The sequence below is a fragment of the Euprymna scolopes genome, chromosome 24 (assembly GCF_053919585.1).
Source record: "Euprymna scolopes isolate OS-2025 chromosome 24, ASM5391958v1, whole genome shotgun sequence".
NCBI lineage: Eukaryota > Metazoa > Mollusca > Cephalopoda > Sepiida > Sepiolidae > Euprymna > Euprymna scolopes.
In genome coordinates this window covers 54,910,712-54,933,867 of record NC_136505.1, presented here as the reverse complement: position 1 = coordinate 54,933,867, position 23,156 = coordinate 54,910,712, and the positions used below count along the sequence as shown (strand labels likewise).

General features: G+C 33.2%; 1 protein-coding gene across 1 annotated transcript in view; it reads left to right on the top strand.

Annotated features, from left to right (window-relative positions):
• The window catches only part of LOC145246709 (tetratricopeptide repeat protein 21B-like), a 1,013,541-nt gene that overhangs the window by 430,508 nt on the left and 559,877 nt on the right, over positions 1-23,156 (top strand). Inside the window, exon 15 of the mRNA XM_080108443.1 lies at positions 4,830-4,915. Coding sequence (XP_079964569.1) covers positions 4,830-4,915 — 86 coding nt within the window. The remainder of the gene's footprint in view (positions 1-4,829; positions 4,916-23,156) is intronic.

Sequence of the window (23,156 nt, the reverse complement as noted above, 5' to 3'; positions counted from 1 at the left end):
TGCAAGGAAGAGAAAAGGACATCTCCTACGAGGTTACGAAGTCTATTTTGAACTCTATCAAGGCAGGACAAGTCCTTTCTAGCAGCTCCTGCCCAGATGTGGCAACAGTATTCCATCCTTGGACGTACCTGGCTCTTATATAGATAGAGAATAGCATCAGCAGTGAGATATCTACCGGATCGATAGAAAGATCCCACCATTTTTCCAGCGGCCTTGGCAACGAATTTGATGTACGTGTTCCATTTAAGATCAGGAGTAATGGTCAAGCCCAGAAGCTTGTCAAAACTTGAGGCCTCCTGAAGACGAGAGCCATTCATTTCAATTGATGCCAGATGTGGATCAGAAGCTTGGTTTTAGATGCATTAAAAGTAACCAGCCACTCCTTACCCCATTGTACTACATGCTCAAGATCAGAGGAGAGAGAATTGGAGAGAACTTGGTCGTTTACTGTCTTAGATGTGCTACCATAAATGGTAGTGTCGTCAGCATAAATGTCTACAAATGATGTAAGGATGTTATTTGGAAGATCATTAATGTAGATCAGGAAAAGAGTTGGGCCCAGGATGGACCCCTGAGGGACACCGGCATTAATACTGTGAGCTTCTGATTTTTGCCCCTCAACTACTACTCTTATGAACCTATCAGAAAGAAATGATTTAATAATTGAGAAGACATTTCCAGCTATACCATAGCTAGAGATCTTATGAAGTAAACCTTTATGCCATACCCTATCAAAGGCCTTAGATATGTCAAGAGCAATTGCCCTAGAAAGGTTGCCTCCGTCGAGAGATTTGCTAATCCTGTGAGATATAACTGTAAGCATATCTGCTATAGATCTAGCAGAATGGAAACCATATTGAGTGTCACTAAGAAGGTTATTTTTGTTGAGATGGTTGATTACTTCTGTATTTAACACAGACTCCAGCAACTTACTCATGACGCACAGGAGACTTATTGGCCTGTACTGAGAGGGGGATGAGCGATCACCTGAATTCTTAAATACAGGGCATACTGATGAAATTTTCCAGGGAGATGGGAAACTATTCTCCTTAAGACAACGTTTAAACAGCTTTGTAAGTAAGGGCGCTAGTTCAGGTTGAAGATTTTGAGTACGATAATTGGAATACCGTCAGGGCCAGTTGCTTTACTGGAATCAAGGTTTTTGATTAGCTTGGCAACATCACGTACAGATATACGTATATCACATAGTGTGTGTTCTGATACAGGAGGAAATATAGGGGGTTGGCAGCCTTGATCGCAAAGGGTAGAATTAGCTGCAAAGTTCTTGACAAAGAGTTTGGCTTTGTCTGATGCTGACGAGATTACCTCAGGTCCATTGATAATAGTTGGGATGGAGCACACGCTTCTGTTCAGGATTCTGTTTGCTATTTGCCAAAACTGGTGGGAACCAAGCCGCTGCTCAGCTACTTTGGACTTAACAGATTGAGCATACAACTCTCTTGCGTTCTTTATTACTTTCTTACAATGGTTGCTGGGAGTCCTGAAAGCGGCTTTAGTTTCCATACATCTATTACGTTGGAAACAGTGGAAAAAGTGATTTCTGTGCGCAATGGCAGCAGCACATTCTGGAGAGAACCATGGCTGGCTGTTAGGTTTTTGCTGAAACTTTTTTGAGGGTATGAAACGGTCAATACCTACAATTAACCAATCCGTCAGGTCTAATACTATAGAGGACACATCCTTTTTAAACATGGAATGCAGAGGTAGATCAGATATAAATGTACGGAAGCTATCCCTGTCAGCCTTAGTGTATCGATATACTGTACGATGGAGAGGTACGTCTGGGGACTTATTACATTTCATTTTTATCTTAATTGATACAACAGTGGTCGGAAGATCCAAGAGGCGACAGAACAGAAACTGAACATAGTTTAGGGCAAGTTGTGAGAAAAAGGTCTAGTAGGCTTGCATACTGGCCGTCATTGTCGGGCACACGGGTGGGATCATAAAAAATCTGAGTGAGGTCATAAGCAATGGAGAAATCATGACAGAACCTCCCCTCATCATCGGTCTTGTTTGAGTGGGTCAACCATTCAATGTTGTGAACATCGAAGTCTCCACATACGTGAATGTTAGCTGAAGGATAAGCAGATAGGACTTGGTCAATTTTCTCAGATATGCTTTTAAAGATAGTAACTCCGCTGTTGTGGAGGCGATAGAGAGTAAATATAAATGCAGTAGTGTGAGCTAAAGCAACCCGGAAGCACATATAGGGTAAGTTAGGATCTTGCCTCGAGATGTCCCTACCACATGGAAAGCTATCTTTAATATAGGCACATATTCCATGCCCATGGCGATCTTGGGGGTCAGATTTAGAAGTTAAGTTAGAGTATCCTTTAATTGCGAACTCTTCTAGGGAAATAGCCTGTCTAATGCCAGTTTCACTTAAAAATAAAAGGTCTGGTTTAGTCTCCTGTAATTGGGTTTCAACCTCTGGAAGGTTAGAACGTAGACCCCTGATGTTGGAGAAGGAGACATGGTAGTAGGGGTCTACGTTGGAAGTTGGAGAACCGGGTTTAATCGTGTATTTTTTCTTGAAACTTGTCATGATGAAATTTTGGAATTTGTGGACTAGGTCGTCAGATTTACTTAGAGCCGGACTGAGAGGGGAAACTAAAAGAGAAAAAGAAACAAAGAATTTTTTTTTTTTTATTTGTAGCTAATGATAAGGTAAAGCCGTAACAATTACCCACTAGTATGACATAGAGAGGCCCCACCAGAAGCTACTGCATGGTCCAAGTAGTGGTTGATGGGCAGAAATCAGAAGCTCAAAGTATTAATGCTGGAGTTCCTCAGGGGTCCATCCTGGGCCCAACTATCTTCCTGATCTACATCAATGATCTTCCAAATAACATCCTAAGATCATTCGTAGACATTTATGCTGATATTACCATCTATGGCAACACTTCAAAGGCTGTAAACGATCAAGCTCTCTCTGATTCTCTCTCCTCTGATCTTGAGCATGTGGTACAATGAGGAAAGAGGTAGCTGGTTACTTTTAATGCATCTAAAACCAAGCTTCTATCTTTACATCATCAATGCTCTGATCCCTGTCTGGCATTAAATGAAATGAATGACTCTTGTCTTAGGGAGGCTATATGTTTTGACAAGCTTCTGGGTCTGACCTTTACTCCTGATCTTAAATGGAACATGTACATCAAATTCGTTGCCAAGATCGCTGGAAAAATGGTAGGATCCTTCTATCATTCCAGTAGATATCTCACTGCTAATGCAATTCTCTACCTATATAAGAGCCAGGTACAGCCAAGGATGGAGTACTCTTGCCATATATGGGCAGGAGCTGCTAGAAAGGACTTATCCTACCTTGACAGAGTTCAAAATAGACTTCGTAGCCTAGTGGGGATGCCCTTTTTACTTCCCTGCAACCTCTTTCCCACAGAAGAGACATTGCGAACCTGCCTATCTCTACTTTATCGTTATTTTCATGGCAGGGGCTCGTTTCAGCACCAACTTATGGGCCTCCTCGCCAAACTTTCATGAAAAACACTCATCTAGCCAAAACCACTATCAATAATTTCCCACACTCTTTATCTGAATGTAGATTCCATGAACAAAGCTTCTTTCTTAGAACTGCACGCCTTAGGAACTCTCTTCCTTTTTGCCTGCTTTCCAGCTAACTATAATATAGTCGTCTTCAAGACCAATGTAAACAAGTTCTTTATGAGCCGTTCCTCTTAAGTAATCCAATTTACTAAATTTCCACTACTAACGATTACTACGATATTGTCCCATTGACTAGCGTACACTCTTTAACCCTTATCCTTTAGTGGCCTCCAGGCCTTGATAAGTGGTGACTCCTATGTGAAAAACAAAAAATCAATCCTCATGTCAAACATTCAGAACTGCAGCATTACATTTTATTTAGTATTTATTTACAACTGCTTATAATGAAATATGTTACAAATAACAGGTTTTGTAAACGTTTGCTATTATTACCACAATTGAGAAATCTATCATCATCACAAGCATCATCAGTTTAACATCTGTTTTAGATGCTGACACATGTAGGACAGCTCTCTTGTCTTTAGTTAGTCAATTGAATGGAATAGTTCTGTAAAGAAGAGTTAAAGTTTTTCTCTCTGAGCTTTTAACTTGAATTCTAGGCAAGAATTAATTTTGGAATTTGCAGTTGAAAGACTTGAAAATCACTTAGAAATATAGCCAATTGGAAAATTGTGCAGACAACCATTCTTTGAAGTGATTATTAATAGAAATCATAGATGTCTAAATAAATAATAAATATACAGAAACACAATCACTTATTAGAGGTTCATTTGGATTAAGAATCAACTCAAGCGTCTCATTGGTGGTTGAATCATCGACCACTACCATCCGTCTTTTGGCAACATCATTAAAGACTGAACAAACTAGTTCAACCAGATCACAAAGGGTTAATATCTTGTGATATAATCATGATTCTAGTCTGTTAATTTCTAAAGGAATTTTTCACTACTCTAAGTTTGTTTACTTTAACCTGTATGGAAAACTACTGTTCTCAACATTATTTTTACACACTCATTCTCTCATCTTATGTAAGTGCACTTTTTGATTAATTTCTTAACATGTAACAAATGCATATTGTTTGTAAATACTGTTCATGTTAATTTGTAATAGAATTTTCCATTACTCTAATCTTATCCTTACTCTAGCCGCATGTGGAAAAATATTGTTCTCAACATTATTTTTACATACCTATCTTTATTCCTGCTATATAATTATGTGCATATAATTGTTTTGTATATTACTTATTAATATTTCCCTTTTGTGTTTCTATTCATTATTTGAAGGTGATTTTGAATCTGCTCAAATGACATTGCAACATTGTTTAGAACAAGACCAGTCTCTTTCAGATGCTCACATCCTCATGGCGCAGGTAAATCATCTTTTTTATATGCAAATAACATATTAGGTTGGTGCAAAAACAATATCGTTTTCTCACATATGTTACTTTTATATATAATTTCTGAATTCATTGATATATATATATATGTTATATATCATTTTGAAACGCGTTTCTTTGCTCTATCAAACCATGTTATTCATTTTTTTTTGCAGGCTTTTCGACAGCATGGACGAAATTCAAATCCGCATGATTGTCTTGTTCCAGTTCAAACTAGGCCAAAAAGCTGCCATGACAGCTCTTGATATCAATGACGCATCTGGCCCAGCAACCACTAACGAACATATGGCACAATGGGGGTTCAAGAAATTTTGAAATGGTGATGAGAGCCTCAAAGATGAAGACAGTCACGCCCAACCGACTGCAGCTGAAAAAGAACATTTGAAAGTTAGAATTGAAGCAAAACCACACGAGAAGTTAGTGTTGAACTCGAGGTCGACCACTCTACAGTTGTTCGCCATTTAAAGCAAATAGGGAAGTCAAAAAAGTTGGATAAATAGGTGCCGCATGAATTAAACGATAATCCAAAAAACTTTTGGTTTTGAAGTGTCTTCTATGATCCTTCTGTGCAACAAAAATGACCTATTTCTAGAGCGGATTGTGACATGTGATGAGAAGTGGATCTGCTACGACAACTGGCAACGTTTGGCACAGTGGTTGGATGTCGGAGAAGCTCCACAACACTTACCAAAGCCGAAATTGCGCCAGAAAAGGTTATGGCAACTGTTTGGTGGTCTGCGGCTGGTCTCATCCATCACAGCTTCTTGAATCTGGGCAAAACGATCGCAGCGAAGAAGTACTGCCGACAAATTGACTAAATGCACCAAAAGCGCCAATGCATGTGCCAGAGATTGGTCAATATGAAGGGACCAATTCTCCTCCATGACAACGCTTGCCTGCATGTTACTCAACCAGCCTTGCAGAAGCTGAGCGAATTGGGCTACGAGACTCTGCCTCATCCGCCATAATCACCGAACCTCTCACCCACCGATTATCACTTTTTCAAGAATCTCGACAACTTCCTGCGCGAAAAATGCTTCAAAAGCTGAGATAATGCTGAATCGGCCTTAAATGACTTCATCACTTCTGGAACTCCGGATTTCTGTGCTAATCAGATAAATAAACTTGTTTGTCATTGGCAAAAACGTGTCAGTTCTAATGGTTCTTATTTCAATTGATAAAGTTTATTACGAAATGAGTTATGTTCTTTTGAAGTTGAACGTTAAAAATTATATTATTTTTGCACCAATCTAATAAGATAATTCATCATTTTCTCTTTCTTTGTAAACTGTTTCAAATTAACAAAAATAGGAAATTACACTTTTGTTGTGATTAGTAATAAAATTCTAATTTATCACTAGATATTTTCCCAATCCAGTGTGCACCTTTTGTTAAAAACTAACCATGTGTCTAACTTTGCCCTCATAAGGAGGCAAGTAAACATGTACTACATACTGAATTTATATATTTCATTATTTTTCTTCGGATTATTATATTTCATATATAGTTGCTATTTATGTGTCTTGGAGTGTTGTGTTTATTTGTGCTGTTTTTTTTATTGTGATTATTTATCTATGTTGATGATTGCTATATACTTAATTCTATCTGATGAACTGATGATTTCAATATTTATTATCTGAACTGATGATTTCAATATTTATTATCCGAACTGACGACCTCTCATGCAGAGCACAAGACATTCACAATTGCACGGGGCATGACATGAATACACTTATAAACTGTTGATTTATGAAGTTCACATCAGAGACTAACATTTTTATTTAATTTTTGATTTTAAACAACTATAAGCAAATACATTTATAGACATGGTACTGCTCCCACATCTGTGGAGTTGCCCCTCTCTGATGAGGGTGCAGAGAAGTAGTGGGATAAGTGACCATGGTTGGCATGTGCCCTTTGCAAAAAGAGAGTAGCTACATACAAAGGTGAACCATGAACTCTCAAGTTTCAGAAATTATGGTTGAAGCAGTGTAACTATGCAAATTTATCACCGTTTTGGATAAATCAGGAAAGTGCGATCAAAAGGAGGGAATCATCTACTCTGATGAGAAGGAGAAGGTTGTGCACTAGACAGCTGACGTCGTTTTTGTATGCTTATTCTGTCGATGAGATATGTGTATTTTAGTGAATTGCTAATATAATTCAAGTATCAGATATTTTTCTTTTTCTACTTGTGCAAACCATATTCTCTTTCTTGCCTTGGTAGAATTCAAAATCGATTTTGCAAGCTAGTGGGGGATGATGTTTTCTGTGGACCCTTTTTCATGGAAGGAAAATTATTAGTCTTTCTCTGCTCTATCTTATTAAATCTTTGTTCCTCCTTACAAAACTTTCAAGGCAAGAAACCACCTTTTTACCACAATGGCAAGGCATTTTTGTGTTTTCTCTGTGTGCCTAACGTCAAATAGACTTTCCATGAATAATGTTTCTTTCTAAAAAAATCTCAACTATGGAAGTCATTATCACGAGATTGCTTCTCTTCAGGCTACAACATAATTGTCTTTTAATACAATGTACATAAATTGTCATAAACAGTCTTCTAAGTGAAATTTTATTCATTATTTTCAATCCTCTTATAATATTCTTCATCGTTCAACTGACAATCTATTCATTTCATTAACTCTTAATCTTGAGTGGCTTTTAACTTTGATAAGTGGTGACGCATTACTAAATAAAAATCTTTCAAAAAAAACTGTTTCAACTTCAAATAATTCTATCTAGTCACCTGACTAAACCCATTTAATCCTTTATTTACCCTCATATCATCATGCTGTCAAAGCTGAATGATTTGGTCTGTAATTTACTCTAAAAGCGTATTAATCACACAACTAGCAGGACCCGTGTACTGACGCTGCCCGGTGGAAGTATACGGAAATTTAAGAAAAGAAATATGTTGCAGAGGCCGAGATCACAGTGTAGTATCTGTACTGATACTGCACTTCATTGGTCTTAAATTCTTCTAGAGTAGGGCAATTTTTATTTTTGTTCCTACCCAGAGGGTCCCTTTATGGAGTGCTGGATTTCCCCATATTAAAAACCGATCTTGTGTCCAACTCTGCCCTCGTAGTGAGGCAAGTAAATAGGAAAAATTATTTAAAAAATGCAAATAATCAGGAGCTAACCTTTTCAATTTAGTCACATATTAAACTGTAAGCTTTATTATGCTTTGTCATGGGCGTCACAGTTGGCATTGATGTGATGTAATAATAAAAAATACTCTTTTGTATTTTGTTAATTGTTTGTTGTTTTAAGTATTTTTTCTTCTTCTGGCATAAGCTAACCTTTTTAATTTAGTTACGTGTTAAACTGTAAGTTTGATTTTGTTTTGACGTTGTCGTCATGATAAAATATTAAAAAAAAAATACACTTTTGTATTTTGTTGTTTAATTTTTTTTTTTTTTATGATGATAAATCCTAATGGTAATGTTGACCGAGTCCTTACCTGCTTCTGCAACTAAAAATAGTTTGTTTCAAAGTTGTATTAAGAAGCAAAAGTTGATTTTAAAACGAAAACATGAAATTCTATCCTAGGGAAATGAAACGAAACTTCATTTTTTTTTTTTTTTTTTTTTTTAAGTAATGCAATACTTAATTTTAATTATTTTCATCTGTATCTTCACTTTTCACCAACTTTTCACCACATTTTTAGGTAATACTTGCTGCTAAAATAAAAAAATTAATGTATTCCAAAAAATTAAAAGTAACAGTTCACCGTTTGGGGGAGTTCTGTTAAGAGAAGCCAACAAACCAAAAAAAGTGCCACAGGCAAGATAAGTTACTCTTCTACCTACCTGAATTAATTTTGGCATTGTAATGTATTTTAATGCTTTTATTCGGTTCAAAAACAAGTAGTGCTCAGTTACAATAATCGATTTTGTTTTTATTTTTGGAACAACAACGGAAATGAAACAAATGTGTTTTTGTTTTTTTTTTAATCACCACTTTTTAGATAATAATTGCTGCTAAATATTTGAAATTTTTGGTTTGTTGAATTTTTTTTTTTGTTATTTTTAAAAAATTGTTTTATTCTATGTATATCTGTCAGTATCTTCATTTTTGACCTTTTTTTTCTAACAACAAAAAAACAAAATAATTTTTTTTTCTTAGGGAGTATAAACTTGTTCTGTACGGTTTTTGGGTGTGTTTGAAACAACCGATTGTCATTACTGCATGCACAGGTGGGTTCTGTGTTAGTCTACCAGGTCACAATTACTAAATAAACACTTCCTCTTAAAAATAAAACAGAACCCCCCCCCAAAAAAAAAAGGTGGCCGTATAGTATGTGCTCATTTTACACTAAATTAATATAAAAAAGTGATCTTCCATTATATGAAACTGTAAATTTTTCATATCGTAGAAACTATTTCCTGGAATTTTAAACATTATTTTCATTTTCAGCATCCCCGGAAAAAGTATTAAATGTCAATGGTTTTTTGATGGCAGAAAGGGTCAACATTACTGGAAAATTACCAATGTAAACGTAGAGTGGTTAATTTGGTGTTGTTCTCCACATTATGAACCGATCTTTTGTTTAATTCTGACCTTGTGAGGAGGCAGGTAAATAGGAACATCACTAGTATGTTTAATGGCAAGGAAAAGCGAGAAACTAAGTTTGTTTATGGATTTGATGTAGAAGTTGTTGTCGTAGTCGTCGTGATATATAAATGTGAAAGTAAACTTATGTATTGTTTTGGACAGAAAAAATAGGAATACAGTAAATGTTTAATTACATTTAATATTGTTTTTGGTAATTTTTTTAAGAACAAAACTTGTGTTTTTTGTATCCAATGAATCTATGGGTGTAATAATTTCTGTTAGTGATGCTATCTTTAATTTTTAGTAACCATTAGTTTATAAAGGGGGAAAATTGTATTTCAGAATATAAAGAATAGTCCAAGCTTAGTCAATTAGAATGGCTGGAATAAGACTAGGGAGACTTTATTATTTGTGAATCAGAAAATGGAAATAGTATGTTATATGCATATATGATAACTAGTTAACGGCAGTGCAAGCGCAATATCATAGAAAAATATAGAATTTGTCCTAGCGTTAACTGGTAGCGATGAGAACACTGAATATTGAGAGAGAAAAATACAAACTCCTTCCTCTGCAGATGTGGCGATTGTGATGGTGTTGCTCATCAGATGTTGTTTTATTTTTATTTTATTATCATGAGTGAATGCTGCAGAAAGCTACATAATATAGTGGCTATTGGGGTAGATGTATAGAATTTGTATGTGGCATCTCTTGTTGAAAACTTAGGTACTTTGGTCCAGAGGGGAATTTCTGCCATCAAAATATTGTATATGGAGATTATATTCATAATTATTTTCCTATTCATTTGAGTGGAATGTAGACAATAACTAGGGCTGACAGCAGAATATTCTTATCATTGTTTTGACTCTTAAGTATATATCCGACACTGTTAATCAACCGAGAATCACATCACTCTATATAGAAGCATATAATATATCAATGGATACACACTCAAGAGTCAAAACAATGAAAAGAATATGCTGTTGTCCTAGCCCTAATAATAACCAATTAGAAGATGAGTCACTCACAACATGATAAATTGATTACAACAATGTTGGCAATTTATTGAGCAGAAGTTAGAAATCAGTATGGAATTTGTTTCAATCAGATTCGTCCATTGTGCATATAGCAAGATATTTTTCAGTGTTTTAGATGCCCCCACAAACGTTTTGTTCATTGGTTTCTTAGCTTGTGTACTAAGTCAGTTACTATTCATTTGTGTCTTAAAAGCATTGTCTGTAGAGATTTGTAGGAGTTGTTTGGAAGAGACATTGTATGCTGATGGTGTAGTAAGTTTATGTAAGTTTTAGACTTGAAGGAAAGTAAAGGTGGAAAGCACCTAGAAAGAAGGCACGATCCCCAGCTAAGTTTGTGAAAATGGAGTTGTGTGCAACTGTATTTTTTGTGGCATTTGCAAGCATTGTATACACAAGAATGCAGTGGAATTACTGATAGATTGGAGTTGGATGAGATTTTAAATATATAGAGAAATATATTTGGATGGCAAAGCTCAAAAGTTTTGTTACCTTACTAATGCCATTGGCTGGAGCAAGTGTGTCATGAATCAAAACACTATAAATTGACTTTTATTTTCCTTGACAATGCTGGTTTATGATTTAGCAAGGATTTCCAATTCGAGTATAAAAACACCGATAGTTTATGAAGGCTGCTGTCTGGGAGTTGGTAGTTGATGTCTATTAAAAATGAAGTTCACCAATTTGAAATAAGCAGTATCTATTTCTTTAGTAGTCATTGGTGGCACTTAGTATACTGCTGCAGATATAATGTTGATTAATGCAAAAAAGGTTTTAGGAGTATTCTGACCACGTAGTCATTACCAACCGTACTGAAATAATTTTTGAATGTCAGTTTACAATGCTTGTATTACGTTTCTGATTGCATGGTTTATAGTTCCATATCAAATTTATCTGGTCGCAGTATTATGTCCATTTTTTTCTTCTTTTGACTTTTAGTGAATAAAATTGTCATGTACTAAAGAGAAAGAAGCCTAGTCACACTTTCCTTTGTAAAAGTGCACATCAAAATAATACATGGTTTAGATAATCTTAAGATTCTTAGACAAGTTAATTGAAGGGGGTACGAATGGTTGTCAAAACCATAACAAAATATGAGTGTAAGTACAAGAGTTAGGAGTGAATGAAGTAAATTCAGCTACCATTACTAACCAGCAGAGGGTAAGCACTATTCACTAAGAAGAGTCAGTCAGGCATGTGTATGCAGTGTGATGATGTATAGAAATGAAACCTGGCCAATAAGTATTGAGGATATGCGTTGCATGGACAGAAATAAATAAATTTTGTTGTAATTCTATATAATTTAACTCAGAAGTTCCACACATGCACACATAATTATTTACTATAATAATTATTAAATACGTACACACACTAGTGTTTCATCAGTGCAGGGTGCCATGATTACTGCCAGTTAGGATATTTGAACCTGGCAATGAGGCCATCTCTAACTCCATTAGCAAGGACCAAATCCATTCGTCCACCTTCAACCGCGATAAATATCGTTGAAATTTAGACATTTATTTTTTAATGTTTTAACGTCTGTCAGAATGATCTAATGATTATAATATCATGATCTGCGCATGTGAGCTAAAATGACCGACTTTAATTCAACTGAAAGTGCTCAACGATAAGAAACAAGTTTCTTAAAGGGGTTGACATTATTATTTACTATAATAATTATTAAATAACTACAGACAATAGTGTTTCATCCTTTTGGGAATCATCAGTGCAGGGTGCTACAATTACCGACATATAATAAACCACTGATATTTTTGTGATTCGCTTATGATTTAGATGATTTTATTTCGATTGTTATTAACATTACTATGTTAGTGTTATTATCTTTTTTCTAACTTTATTAATTTTGTTTCTTTCATTCAATTTTTCCTTTAAATGTAAATTTATAGATCAGTGTGTGTTGCACATAAAATATGTAATAGAAGAAAACACATGCATAGTTATCTTTTGGAATTTTTTAGATGAAGATTAATAATTTCTAATAGTTGGATTATTTGGACTATTGTTCTTGTCTTGTACATTATTTTCACAACATTTCCGTCCATGTAACTTATAACATTCTTTAGGTGGCTCTTGTCGAAGTCGAAAATCTGCACAAAATTTTGAACTGAATCCATAGGTATATACTATTTTCATTGCACCACAGGTCCATGTTAACCTGTGGCATAGTGGATAACGTGCTAAGTGATAATCAGTTCTAGGTGACAGTCTTCTGGAGATCGAAAGTTCAATCCTCAAATCAAGGTGGTACTAAGTATATTATACAATATTATTTTAGACCTCTATCTGGTCGTGACTGACGGAACAAGAATAATCCATATTATTTTCATGGGAATTCATTATTCATTATTAAATAAAAATTGATATAAAGAATAATCCATATTATTTTAATGGGAATTCATTATTCATTATTAAATAAAAATTAATATAAAGAATAATCCATATTATTTTAATGGGAATTCATTATTCATTATTAAATAAAAATTAATATAAAGAATAATCCAGTTCAAATTTTTATACAGATCAGAACAGTAGTCCAAATAATATAAAATATATACATAGTTGTATGGGTATATATGTGTATATAAATAGTTGATTTTACAATCAGTCATATATTCTTATGTATACATCTTTATCTAATTATAAATAGATGCCTAATAGGCGTGCACATGTCCAAATCTAATTTATGAATGTGTGTGTGTGTCTATGTTTTGATTTAATCCCAGTTTTGAAAATTCACAAGAATTTTGATTGTTAATAGGGTCAGGTCAAATTAAGGGCAAACCTAGGACATTTGGCTGAAGTTGTTGGCCAAATTGATGGCAATTTCCCTTCCTGCCATAAATCAAATCGCCTTTTCTCTTTTTCATTTCCTTTTAATTCCTTCTCTTCATATTAAGATGGAAAGGCATAAAATGTTTTTGCTTTATTTTTGTTGGCTTGAGAGCTACTTTTTTGACTGCAGTATAAATTTTAATTATTTTTAGATTTGAACAAAAACAGTTTAAATTAACGATCTGTGTGGTTGGAGGGTTTTTTTTTTTTTTTTTTTGCTTTGTACAAAATGTGCGTTGAGCTATTCTTTTTTTTTTTTTTTTAAATCTTTTCTTTTAATATATTTTTTTTATATTTCCTGTGGAATTCCATGAGTGTTGGATCTGAAATCAAACTTTTGTTATATATTGCTGATGAAGCCATTCTTTATTTTGGTATGGCTTTTCAACTATTTCCCTTGGATCAGTTGAAATATGCAGTTAATATAGAAGTTTATATGGGTTCAGTTGTATATTGGAGTACACAATTATTGGTTTCATTTAATTCTGTTAAAACTCAGCTTTTGTCTTTCAGTTGTAAGCATGTCCCGTTTCTTCTTGAAATTCTCACAGATGACTCTGCTCTTGAGAAGAAATCGACTTTGAAACTTCTTAGTCTTTCTTTCTTATATATTTGATTCATTTGTTCTTTCTGTTTCTCGTTAAGTTTGTTCTCTCGATTGCTCTAAACAATTTTTCATGCCTAAAGCTATTTCTGTATCTCTACAAATCTACTGTCAGACTATGTATGTAGTACTGTTGTCATATTTAGTTTAAGGAATCACTGTTCCATTTGAAGGTACTTGGTAAAGCACAGAAATGTATCTGTAATTTGATTGGTTACATCTTTTCTTCTCCTCTGCAGACGTGTTGTTGCTAGTCTCAGTTTCTATATATTAATATGATAGCATGTGTGTAATTTTCTGTGTCATGCTTACTCCCGGGTCGTTTGATTATTATTTTTTTTTATAAATAATTTTACCAAGAATGTTTCATAAATTTTGGTTTCGGTTTTGATTATTACTGAAGGAACTCAAGTTATATATTTATTTATTTTCATAAGTTTTTATTTCAGTTTCGATTCAAGCTAATGTGCCCAAGTCATATGGATATATTTTTTTATTTTTGAAATCACAACTTTATAATATATAAAAATCGATAGAACATTAACTCTATAATAATATATACGAAATCTGCAAGAATTAAAATATATTTAAGCATACTTTATGACCGGGCTTTGCCGGGCGTTCATGCTAGCTTAGATAAAAAATTTTGCAGTTTTAACAAAAAAGCTACAATAATATCAGAGCGTCTCCATTTACACTGAACATCTATAGAATGCCAACATCAATATATTACCCATAAATGAGTCCCCTGTGGAATTTCCACAGGTCCCGCTAGTTTTTTATATATACTATTATGGCATGTGCTCTTCAAAATAGTTTTATCTATTTCCTATTTCAAGTCTGTTTGACTCGTTGGTCTAATGGTCTCCATCAATTCACTGTTTTGATACCTCATTGTAGTACAGCTTCATTTTCCAACAACTTTTCAAGTACTGCAAGCTTGTGAAACTCTTTTCTAACTGACTGTTTTCCTCCTGTCTTTGCAATAATCATCTTTTATCCTTGTTAACTCTTTACATCAAGTAGCTTCACGCCTCCTAAAAACATATTGAGTTTGTTTTAGTTAAATTGTTTCAGTAAGGAACAAAGTGAGTTTAAAAAGTCAGTTAACTATAAACAGAATAAATTAAAAATTAGATTTTTTTATTTTTTTATTTAGCTTTCTACATATCTCTCGTTCTTTTTCAACAATGGTTTAAATATTATTAGTGTTTGTGATGATATTCACTTTTTGTTTATAATCTATATTACAATTTTTAAAATCTTTTCTTTCTTTATTAACTTTTGGTATTCATAAATAGAGAAACGGAAAAAGATGGAAGCAAGAGTGATAAATACTGTACATAATTATAGCAGAAAGTCGAACAATATAATGAAAGAGGATAAAATTGATAGAAAGTTAGAAATAGGTCACTTTGTAAGTTACTTGCCATTTACGGCTGATGTGAAAAAATTAAAACAAAAGTTTATTTTTTAATTATAACCTAATCTGAAAATTGAGGAATATTTTAACACGTATACATTGTGATTAAAAGATGTAGGAAAAAAGTGTTTGCGAAACAATCGTTGATTAACACATCTTTTGTATAATAACTAGCAGTCTGCCCGGCGTTGCCCGGTCATAAAATACATTTAAATATTATATTTTAATTCATATGGATTTCATATTTATCATTATAGAGCCACTTTTCTATCGATTATTATATTGTACCTAATATATAGTAATGATTTCAAAAGTAAAAAGGAAAATGACTTGTGTGCCATCAGTTAAATCGAAGCCAAAACATATAGCTCTGCAGCTTTATCCGTTAGCATATGACCTAAATCCATACAAAAACTACAAAATTGACATTATTTAACCTATAACTTTTAATTAGTGCATGTGCAGAACAAAAAAAGACAGGTATAGTTGATTTACGCCTGGCCAAGGTCAGTGTATTTTTTTTTTTTTAATTTACACCTCTTAGAAGCTAATTTTGTCAGCTAACAACCAAATCAAAAGTCTGCTACAGGTCCAAATACCCTATATATCAAATTTCAACTCTTTAGATAAAATATTCAGAGAGGAGTTCGATAGAGATTTTTAGCACACACACATATACATTGACAAGGTCATATATATATACTTTACATACATATATATATATATATATATATATATATATATATATATATATATATATATTGATTTGCTAGAATGTTCTCATTTTAAATTCTATGCAATTATGCAGAATGTAGAAACCATGCATTAATAGAATTCAGCATAATAGTTAAATGAAACCAATTATCTAAAAAGAAACCATAAAAAATGAATAAATAATTAACGCTCGTTTTTCAAAGGAATATGTAAATAAGTTAACCTTTATGTAATCGCACTCCTATTGATGACTGAGTATATTACGAAGTTTGACATTTTCTGTCCTCAGCTCCCGAGGTTGGACGTCTTCTTGTAATGTTACTATTAGTGTTGATCAATATATATATATATTTAATATGAATTTGGCCTTTTAGTAATTTAAGTGATGAATAATCCAACATAAAGAGAGGCGTGTGTATGTGTATACATTATCCCTAACATTTCTTAAAAATTCTCTAAAATGTTGTCAAATAAGTAAATATATGATAACAACTCTTAGTTCTACAACACGGAGGAGCCCGAGTTACGATCAAAATATTAGCTCCCATAAGAACTTAGAATAGTCCCTACTATTATAAGTAGAATTAAATCTCTTTAAATTTATTCAAATCAGCTAACTAAATCATTTACAAATATAAAGTCTAAGCATAATATCAAATTCCTAGCATTTAACAATGACTAATACTATTAGTCTATTTCGCTTATACTATTAAACTATTACTATATTATACTACTATGTATGATTAAAAAGCATCAGATATAATACCAGCAGAAGCAGATTTAATATTACTAACTAGGAAATCCATTATTTACTTTGACAATGCATATTGAACCAATAAGAATATGTCATTTTAATGTTCGAATAGATTAGTTGACTCTGCACTTGGTAGAGTTATTAAATGAGATTCAGAAACATTTTGTGGAAGACCATAAATTTGGAGAGGGAATATAGAGAGATAATACACTATTTGCAATGAAAGTCACCAATAGAATATAGGAAATAGATACCCTATCACCAACCACCCTAGATAAATTCTGAACTTCATTATCCCTAACATTTCTCACAGATTCTCTTAAATGTGGTCTGATAAGCAAATAGTTGATGAGAACTCTTAGTTCTACAACATTGCGGAGCTTAAGTTATGATCAAAATATTAGCTTCTATAATAACTTAGAATATCCCTCTAATAATAACAACAACATTAGTTATGCTAGATATAAATCGAATATCATAATCTATAACATGGCAATGGCCAAAAAAAAAAAACCTGCTATGATTCCTAGAAAGGAATATATATTGTTTGAAGTAGCTGAACAGTCTTGAGTAATAAACCTGGTATGTCACAGTATGAACAAGTATTGTAGATGCAGCAGAGTTCATAGCATGAGGCTTGTGTACCTTTCAGTGTCTCTCCCAGAATGTCTGTAACAGTTAGTATCAATGGTTTAACCAGCCAATCACAATATTGCAGGAGGAAAGACAAGTATGTACTTATATTCATTAAATCACAACGTAAACATGAAATAAGCAATAATTCAATAGTTCAAATCATTAGATTTTTGTTTTCTGTAGGATAAGGTATGAACTCTCATTTCAAGACCAGCTATGTGTAAGTTAGCAGTTTGTCTTCAATAAATCGTTTAGGATAGGTTTGTATTTTTGCATTAAAAGAAACTAGTAGATCTACTGTGTAAACAAAATTGTATAAAAGCATATTAGTCTGAATAATTATATACTTTTAGAGTTAAGTGTAGATTTACAGTTTTTTTTCTTTTCTTTTTTTTTACACAGGAATCACCACTTATCAAGGCTCGGAGGCCACTCGAGGATAAGGTTTGCCACATGCATTAAGATATGTAGATATGATTGGCAGAGTTTGACATTTATGGTCATCTATTGTTTGAGAGGATTGTATATAACTGATTGGGTGAGTTTAGCCTGGGACCAGATTGAAAGGGTGTGAAGAAATATAATCAGTTAAAGGTAAAAGCTAGCAAAGCTACAGATGTAATATAAGGTGTTGCTAGCTAGTACTTTTAAAGCCACTTGGACCCTTTGAATAAAGCTAGCAGCAACTTGGGTCCATCATAAAATTAATAAAGTATGTTTTAAGAACAAATTTTGTCTACTCCTTCACGTATGAACATGTAGAGGAAACAAAAGAACAGTGTTGACTCAAACTCTAAGCAGAAAACATGTATAATATAACACATAAGATACATTACAGTTGCAACATAAGTTACATATACAACATACACAATATACATTACATATACAACATAATATATATTACATATACAACATACACAATATACATTACATATACAACATAATATATATTACATATACAGCATAATATATATTACATATACAACATACATTACATATACAACATACACAACATACATTACATATACAACATAGCTTGGCCTTCGGAACAAGATCAAAGTGTAGTATCTGTTTTTCAGATGCTGCACTTCTATTTCTTGTTCTCTTTCGGTGGAGGAGAAATCCTTCACGACTGAGACAATTTTTATTTTTGTACCTTTTCTCCACGTTAAAAAACGACCCTGGTGTCTAACTCTGTCCCGTGGGGAGGCATAGTAAATAGGTACAACATAATATATATTACATATACAACATACATTACATATACAACATACACAATATATATTACATATACAACATAATATATATGACATATACAACATGCACAATATACATTACATATACAACATAATATATATTACATATACAGCATAATATATATTACATATACAACGTGCACAATAGAAATGAAAAAGAAATGTTTCATCCAATGCCAGTAGGTGCAGGTGAAACGTGAACAAATTCAGCAGAATCTTTCACGTTTTTCTAATGGCTGGAAATACTTGATGCTTTGCCAAGACTATCAAGGGTACTTTTTATCGTGACGCCATCACTAGTTAGGTTGCCTACTACAGCTTAAGAGAGGCCCATCTATCCTTGAGAGAAGGATAGACCGTGCCAGATTCCCAACCTGGTATTTTTACCTTGCGGTACATACAGCACCTTGCCTTTCCAAATGGTCACCCATTTGGTACTAGCCAGGCTCAATGTTGCTTAACTTCGGTGATATGGCGAGAACCAGCATGTCAACATGATTTTGCCATATACATACACAATATATATATATAACGTATACAACTTAGATAATATATACCACATATATAACATATACAGTTTATTTGAATTCAACTTTTGAAATGTTTAAGAGTGCATCCTTATAGTTTGAATAGAATTATCCTTCAGAAGTTCTTATGAGGTTTCTCACAAAACAAAAGCTCCTATAATAGAAGAGGAAAGGACAGGAAACAAAAAAAAAAAAAAACAATAAAACGTGCACGTTGGGTGGAGGTGCATGTGGTCGTAATCCATAAAAGATTGCTGATGGAAAATATTGAAAAACTATTTGGTTTATGGAATATGCATTCTGTATTTACTTGTTTTTACTAAGGATTTTGTTGCCATCATTTGAGAAACTCTCGATAAAGAAAAATTAAAACAAATGAATCCATTCGCTATTGTGCGCTGAGGAAACGTATTGCAAATGAGCATGCTTTATAATTCATATTAGATGTAGAAATCTGCATATTGTTTTACATAGCAAACAATGATGTTATTAGCAATCGCATGATTGAGCTGCGTGTCTCTTCATTTTATAAAATGAATGTCGCTTTTCTTTGTGTATGACATGTATGGCATAGAAGCCGTTAAAGAAATAAGATTCTCTTCGAAGCTTTCATAAATATTCTACATATTTTCACAATTGGACCAGATCCAAGTAACTGATCCAATATTAACATGGTTTTTATTTTAACGTTTCTGAATTTTTGAGATGAGGATTGGTCATTCGTATTATTTGGATTCATCGGACTACTATTCTCATCTTGAGTGTGATTCCCACAACGTTTCGGTTGATGAAACCTCCAACCTTCTTCAGGTGTAGGTTTTTATTTTATTTAGTCCTCATCAACTCGATAATTTTATTTCTATTATATTTCAGCCAAAGTCCTCTCTAGTCTTCTTTTGTATTGTTTAGTTAAGGTGAACCCCACCTATATCTCAATGTGATTATTATTTGTGTACATGATAATTCTGAAATATTTCAATTTTCTGGTGAATTTGACGTTTATCAAACTAGTAGGCTAACCCCAGCATTACCCAGGATCCTGAAAAAATAAAGAATTAAAATATAAAGTTTTTAAAAATGGTTTTGCCTATGTTACCTTTCAAACACACCTTTCTCTCCATCATTCATTTATAAACTTTTGAAACTGCTGCAATATAATAAATAGAAGAAAAAGTAATCACCATGCAATTGTTTGACCTAGTTTCAGTGTTATTTTGCAAGCAATAACAAGTATAAATGTAAGAATGTATTTTTTTCTGACCTTCTATGTCATTATTTGGCTTGTAGTGACTCCAAACGACTAGATATTGGAATATTTTTTACCATAACAAGCTCTGGGTCATAGTTAAGTGGACTATCTGAGGCTTGTAAATGTATCTTTGGTAGTTTCTGTAGTTTCTAAGTTTTAACCAGACCACACGGAAATACGACTTTCTCTTATATAATGGATTAAAGAACATTTGTTTAAAATATTATGGAAGCAATGTTAGTAAAGGCAACAATGATTAGATAAGAAAAAACAACAACAAAGCGAATGCCTTAATGTCTCATTCGTGTTTCTCTACTGATTCTTGATTCTTTTAATTTTTCAAAAAACAATTGATCTGCATAAATGAGTGATGATCAGTGATTTTTTTTTTTTATCGGATAGAATTGCAATTTTAATGCATCTTTTTTGGAATATGTGAAAGATGCAATGCCAGTTTTATGTAATGGAGAGAAGTTGTTATATAGTGGCAGTGTGTATATAAATGAAGAACCAAAACGGGTACATGTTATGTAGCAGAGAGTATATATTGAGTGTGTGTGTGTGTGTGTGTACGGTGTTAACACATAATAAATAAACAAATATAGATACCTTCAACTACAATTTAACAAAGGGGACGAATAACATCTTACAACCAGATCTTCACCGAACAAATAAACATCTTTCTGGGGGGCTATATTCAGACTAAAAAGTGGGCGGGGGAACATACCTCTTCCATTAGTTGGTCCAGATTGACTGCCTGCAAGCTGCAAGAAGATATTTTGAGGAACAACAATCAACTCTTGGGTTATTATTTTCAACTTTTATTCCTGACGTCTTCCCCCTCACCCTGTTCCTGGAGATGCATGTCTTTCCTGGTCTCACATCTTGCAAACTTACGATGCGTCTGTTCTTCACTCGACCAACCTCTAACTCTGTAACTCTTTCGAACTTGTCTGTTCTCTGATTAACTCTCTATGTGTATATCAAATTGTGTTTGTTTTTCTCTCTGATCACCTGATTACTCATTAATACTATGTAGAACAAAAATTATAGGAGTAAACAGGGAGATATTATCCACAAATTCAATTTAGGGGCTAAAGTATTGTGAACAGGGCTTAAAATAAATATATTGAAATTACTGCTCTTGGTATTCAAAGGTTTATGTTGAAAGCCCATAAACTAGGTTTTAATAATAACCCCTCTATTTGATTAATTTGCCAGTCTACGTCTGACGTAGGTTTAGTTAGTGAAACTATAGGATAGTCCCCACTATTATAAGTAGAATTAAATCTCCTCTCTAGATTTATTCAAATCAGCTTACTAAATCATTTACAAATATAAAGTCTAAGCATAATATCAAATTCCTAACTTTCAACAATACTATTAGTCTATTTCGCTTATACTATTAGACTATTACTATATTATATTACTATTTATGGTTAAAAAAAACATCAGATATTATACTGGCAGAAATATATTTAATATTACTAGCGAGGAAACCCATTATTTACTTTGACAATACATATTGAACCAATAAGAATACACCATTTTAATATTCTAATGCGATTGACTGACTCTGCACTTGGTAGATTTGTTCTTGTTAAATGAGATTCAGAAACATTTTATGGATAACCATAAATTTGGAGAGGGAATATAGAGAAATAACACACTATTTGTAATGAAAGTCACCAATAAAATATAGGAAATAGATACCCTATCACCAACCACCCTAGATAAATTCTGAACTTCATTATCCCTAACATTTCTCACAGATTCTCTTAAATGTGGTCTGATAAGCAAATGTTTGATGAGAATTCTTAGTTCTACAACATTGCGGAGCTTAAGTTATGATCAAAATATTAGCTTCTATAATAACTTAGAATATCCCTCTAATAATAATAACAACATTAGTTATGCTAGATATAAATCGAATATCATAATCCATAACATGGCAATGACAAAAAAAAACTTGCTATGATTCCTAGAAAGGAATATATATGGTTTGAAGTAGTTGAACAGTCTTGCTTCAGTTTGAGTAATAAATCTGGTATGTCACAGTATGAACAAGTATTGTAAATGCAGCAGAGATCATAGCATGAGGCTTGTGTACCTTTCAGTGTCTCCCCAGAATGTCTGTACCAGTTAGTATTAATGGTTTAATCAGCCAATCACAATATTGTAGGAGGAAAGACCAGGATGTACTTATATTCATTACATCACAACATAAACATAAAATAAGCAATAATGTAAATATGAGACCTTTCATTAGAGTAATGTAAGAATAGATAATAAACAAAATAACATGGAGCGTAAGTGTATAAGGAATATAAGGTGGGAATGCATTTGGTTTAATCCACCGTTTAGTAGAATGTCCTAAGTGACAATTCTTTAAAACTATAAAGCTCCAAGGTTCCACACAAATATAGTAAACTCTTGGAAAGTACTAGCCAAAATGTGCGACTCAGCTCTATCTAATCAAATGAAAACCTATGGGGAAAAATCATCATGTGATACTGATCTGTGTATGGGCTAATAATTATTATATAAGCTGAGAAGTGATTGGAAGTGTTAGTGGCAGATTAGTGGTTTAACCAACCAATCACAATA